The following is a 5,101-nucleotide window of genomic DNA, read 5'->3' as shown; positions in this document are numbered from 1 at the left end:
AAATTAAGGTACTAAAAAAAGAACAAACTTCTTTGGACGGTGTCCAGCTCATAATACTACCCTTTTACAATCAACCCATATCCTGAATCAAGGACCAGAGATCAAACAATAAATAAGGAATTAGTATAATCAACCCATAAAGATAAATCAAAGATAAATCAGGTAATTAAATTCATCAGTGACCAATGAGGTCCACATTCATTCCAATAAATATGTAAAAATAAAAAAAGTACAATACAAATAAAATCAGATTTTGAAAGTGCAAATCTCTAATGAGAACTTACTGTCTCAACATAGAAAACAGTCAAATAATTACGTACACTGAGTCAGAAAATTATTTTAATAGTTATAAAACTTTTTTTTTTACAGAATCAGTATAAAATAGCAGTTGATTTCTCCATAATTATCAGAATTATTTATATTTGAGGTCTTGGCTAAGTGAGGCTGAAATCAACAAAAGGTCTTGGACTGTTGGCTCAGAAATCATCCTAGGAAGCCTGCCCTGTTGATATCTGTCATGCTTAGCTCTTATGAGATGACCGGTCCTTTAAATAAAAAGTATCTCTCTTTTTTTCATTCATTCTTTGGAGGCTTGAAGTGAATTCGGCAGCGTTCATTAAACACCTATAATATTTAAACAGAAATAAAAGTCACTAAGTCAACCTGTAATAAGCAGGCCTGGAACTAAATTCAACACAGCGTGCTTTCAGGAAGATATTATCATTTTTGTCCCAACACACCAGATCTAGGAAACAGAAGAGTTTCCTTAACAGTTCAAACTGACTTAACAGGTGCTAAGTACATAAAAGGTCTTAATGTCCATTTACAAGACAATTTAATACAGTAAAACCTCTATAAGTTGACAGTCACCATACAGAAGCGGTCATCGTAAGGAACTAGGCCCACTGTACTAATACACACAAGTGGTGCATGTCCAGTCTATGAAAATTAGGTCAACTTAAGGAGATGATCAACGTAGGGAGTGGTCAGCTATCGAGGTTCTACTATATTTTTAATAAAATTAAGTTATTCAAGGAAAAATCATTAAGAGAGATGGGTGGCACCTGTGGCTCAGTGAATAGGGTGCCGGCTCCATATACCAAGGGTGGTGGGTTCATACCTAGCCCTAGCCAAACTGCAACAAAAAATAGCCAAGGCATTGTGGCAGGTGCCTGTAGTCCCAGCTACTCAAGAGGCTGAGGCAAGACAATCACCTAAGCCCAAGAGCTGGAGGTAGCTGTGAGCTGTGATGCCACAGCATGCAAACAAGGGTGACAAAGTGAGACTGTCTCTTAAAAAAAAAAAGAAAGAAAAACCATTAAGAGCCAGTTAATTTAGTAATTATCTGGATATAATTTGATAATTAGATAAAAATATCTAAAATAAGTTAAAGAGGGCGGCGCCTTTAGCTTAAGGAGTAGGGCACCAGCCCCATGTAGTGGAGGTGGCAGGTTCAAATCCAGCCTCAGCCAAAAACTGCAAATAAAATAAGTTAAAGATAAAGCTTTTCACATTACTTTTTTATAGAATTGTTTTATTATTTAAATATTTGTTGTAGGCTGAGTGCCTGTAGCTCAAGCAGCTAAGGTGCCAGCCACATACACTAGAGCTGGTGGGTTTGAATCCAGTCCAGGCCTGCCAAACAACAATGACAATCAAAACTACAATCAAAAAATAGCCAGGCATTGTGGCAGGCACCTGTAGTCTCAGCTTCTTGGGAGGCTGAGGCAAGAGAATCACTTAAACCCAGGAGTTGGAGGTTGCTGTAAGCTGTGATGCCACCGCACTCTACCCAGGGTGACAGCTTGAGGCTCTGTCTCAAAAAATAAATAAATAAACAAATAAAATTGTTGTACTTTCTAAATGTGTGCCAGATCCTTCCCAGAAGTAGTTATACTTGCCAGACAGACCAATTTTTTGCTAAACTGTATGAATTTATAGTTTTTTTGTTCTACATACCTTGTTTCCTAAAAATCTAAACAAAAATAATCACAAATCACAAAGAACACTCAGTAACTAAATGTTTCTCAATATGGAACTGTGTTAAAGAAAAAATTGCATGATGATTTGATAAATACCTATGCAAGATTATAAAAGAATAAGGAAGCTCTTTATGTTCTGATTTGAAAAGATCTCCAACATATAATACAGGAAAAATACAAAGTGTGGACAACACAGTTCCATTTGTGTAATGAAGGCAGAAAAATAAATACATACATAAAATTAGAAATACCTGAAAGCATATATCCTTTCAGAGATAAGAGAAAGGAAGGAGACAGCTGAAGGAGAGGGATAAGAAGCAGAAGTTTTACTATATATCCTTTAATATATAAAATTCTAAAATCAAAAATAATTTCTTCTCAGAATTTACTCTCATTTTTTTAATGTAAGGAATAAATCATTTTAAAATCACCTATGTTGACTGCTATTAACTATCAAAAAATCTATAAATAGAGGGAGCTTCTAAGATACCAGCATTAGAGTTCTTAAGCTGGGAGTGATACCTGAATATTCATTTTAATAACATTCTTTAAATTCTACATATTACATATTCTTTGTTATGTGTACACATATCTCATAATTAAAACAGATATGTGTACACAGACCATATCTCTTTTAATGTAAAAATTATATAGATTTTTTTCTAGCACTTTGGTCCTTTCACTCCAGTTTCCAGTCTTGATATTTTCCTGAAATTCCCAGTGCTCAGACCAGAGGAGGCTTCAGATTTGATACACTAGTTGGGATGATCTGGCTGAGCAGCTCCAAATCCTTTTCCTAAATGATTTCCTATATGTCTTTGCTGGTCTATTACATCACAGCTGAATTTTCTTCTTTTTAAAACAGGGGGCCCTCATTTTCTGTTGAGTGGATACAGCATATTTTCTTTAAAACTATTATCAAATGGCTAGGCGTGGTGGCTCACTCCTGTAATCCCAGCACTTGAGAGGCCAAGAAGGGTGGAATGCTTGGGCTCACAAGTTGGAGACCATGCTGAGCAGAGCAAGGCCCTATCTCTAAAGAGAAAAACAGCCAGGCATTGTGGTGGGTGCCTATACTCCCAGCTACTTGGGAGGCTAAGGCAAGAAAATCACTTAAGTCCAAGAGTTTGAGGTTGCTGTGAGCTGTGATGCCATAGCACTCTAGCATATATCACAACCTCCACACTTGGTTATTCAAACCAGATATTCATTTGGACTTCTCCTTCATCCAATCCCAAGAGTAAATATTACTTCTCCAGAGAATACAAATGGACAAATATTGCCATAATCTTTCAAGTAGCAAACACCTTATCACATTGGTGGAAAGGGAGAGAATAAGAAATCTTGGTAAAGAGGATAAGATAAAGAAATGTGACAAAGCAAAAAAAGATCAATTTTGTAATTTATTCATGTCTCAGCAAGTTGATACACTCATTCTACTTTTGGTACAGTTAAACTTTTTCTTAAAAGCATATAGCTTAACTCTATCTTATTAGTTAAATTCAAAAAAGAGAAAATTTTCAGTTCATCTTTTCAGATTTAATGGATTTTTTTAGAAATCTTTTAGGAGTTATAGAGAAGGTAAATGAATCTACTTTTATAAGAAACTAAAAGTCAGAGTTTTGCAATTTTTGACTGTATGTAAATTCCTGATGTCTAGGTCCTAATCACAACTGTGCAGTGGTAACAAAGAGCATGTGAATCTATTAGCAATAAAAAGCCTATCAGATAGCAGGAAAGCTAGGTACACCAAAATATTTCATGATCAGAGTCATTAGAAGGCAAGCAACCGCAGAGAGCAGCTGACTGAAAATTTATGAAAAATAACTGAGTTCAAAAGGCTAATTTTAACAAATAAGCTCCTTTAAGGTTCTGAGATAAGCAAACTCACACATCAAATATGCCTGTAATCAGTAGTGGGAGGACAAAAGAATGTCTCTCATTCTCAATTCTATTATGATAGCAAGTCATACAATTCTACCATACATGCTATGAAGCTTTTTTTTTTGGAAGACAGAGCCTCAAGCTGTCCCCCTGGATAGAGTGTTGTGGCATCACAGCTCATAGCAACCTCCAACTCCTGGGCTCTAGCGAGTCTCCTGCCTCAGCCTCCCAAGTAGCTGGGACCACAGGCGCCTGCCACAAACGCCCAGCTATTTTTTGGTGGCAGCCATTATTGTTGTTTGGCGGGCCCAGGCTGGATTCAAACCCACCACCTTAGGTGTATGTGGCCGGCGCCTTAGCCACTTGAGCCACAGGAGCCGAGCCTGAAGCTTTTTTTAAGATATAAGGTCTCACTTTGTCACCCAGGCTGGAGTGCAATGGCATGATCATAGTTCACTGTAGCCTTGAATTCTTGGGCTCAAGGAATCCTTCCACCTCAGTATCCTGATTAGTTTATCTAGGAGTAGAGACACAAGCCACAACATGCTCTGCTAATTTTTTTTTTTTTAAAGACAGAGTCTCCATTGTGCCTGGCTGATTTTTAGAAGATGGCTCTATTTAGACACTAAAGGCAATCCCCCAATAAAAGGTGAAAATCCTCAGTTGTAAATATAAATGAATGATCCTTAGAGCAGGGGTCCTCAAATTTTTTAAACAGGGGGCCAGTTCATTGTCCCTCAGACCATTGGAGGGCCAGACTGCGGGCCCTGGGACAAGTCGGCTGCTAAGCAGGACAGGCAGTGGTGGCAAAAATAGCCAGTGGGCCAGATAAATGTCCTAGGCGGGTCGTAGTTTGAGGACGCCTGCCTTAGTGCTTTATGGTGCTCTTGACTCTCCTTCCCTTGGTTTCCCCTTGCTAGTTCGGTTTCCCTGCTATTCATACTTCTTTCCAAGAACCAACATTGTTTTATACCTTCCAGCTCCTGTCATTTACAACTTCTTCAACGTTCAATTCTGACTGCATCCATTTCAACTGCAAGAAAGAAAAAGAAATTAAAGTTATGAAGTTTAAAGAACTAAAACCATACTCTAACTCTATTATATTTTCCCAAAAAATTCTGCTGCTGCTGTCTTATCTTTTTTTTTTTTTTTTTTTTTTTTTGGAGACAAGAGCCTCAAGCTATTCCCCTGGGTAGAGTGCCATGGCATCACAGCTCACAGCAACCTCCAACTCC

At 37.7% G+C, this 5,101-nt stretch overlaps 1 protein-coding gene across 1 annotated transcript in view; it reads right to left on the bottom strand.

Annotated features, from left to right (window-relative positions):
* Window positions 1-317: 317 nt before the first annotated feature.
* CCDC58 (coiled-coil domain containing 58) overlaps window positions 318-5,101 on the bottom strand; it is a 30,110-nt gene continuing 25,326 nt past the window's right edge. Inside the window, exons 4-5 of the mRNA XM_003795078.2 lie at window positions 4,840-4,899; window positions 318-624 (exon numbers count right to left, since the gene is read on the bottom strand). Of these exons, the coding sequence (XP_003795126.1) occupies window positions 574-624; window positions 4,840-4,899 (111 nt within the window). The 3' untranslated portion in view covers window positions 318-573. The remainder of the gene's footprint in view (window positions 625-4,839; window positions 4,900-5,101) is intronic.

The sequence above is a fragment of the Otolemur garnettii genome, unplaced genomic scaffold (genome assembly GCF_000181295.1).
Source record: "Otolemur garnettii isolate 467f Iridium unplaced genomic scaffold, OtoGar3 scaffold00089, whole genome shotgun sequence".
Lineage (NCBI taxonomy): Eukaryota > Metazoa > Chordata > Mammalia > Primates > Galagidae > Otolemur > Otolemur garnettii.
Note: the sequence above shows the minus strand (reverse complement) of the source record. Positions and strands in the feature narration are given on the sequence as shown.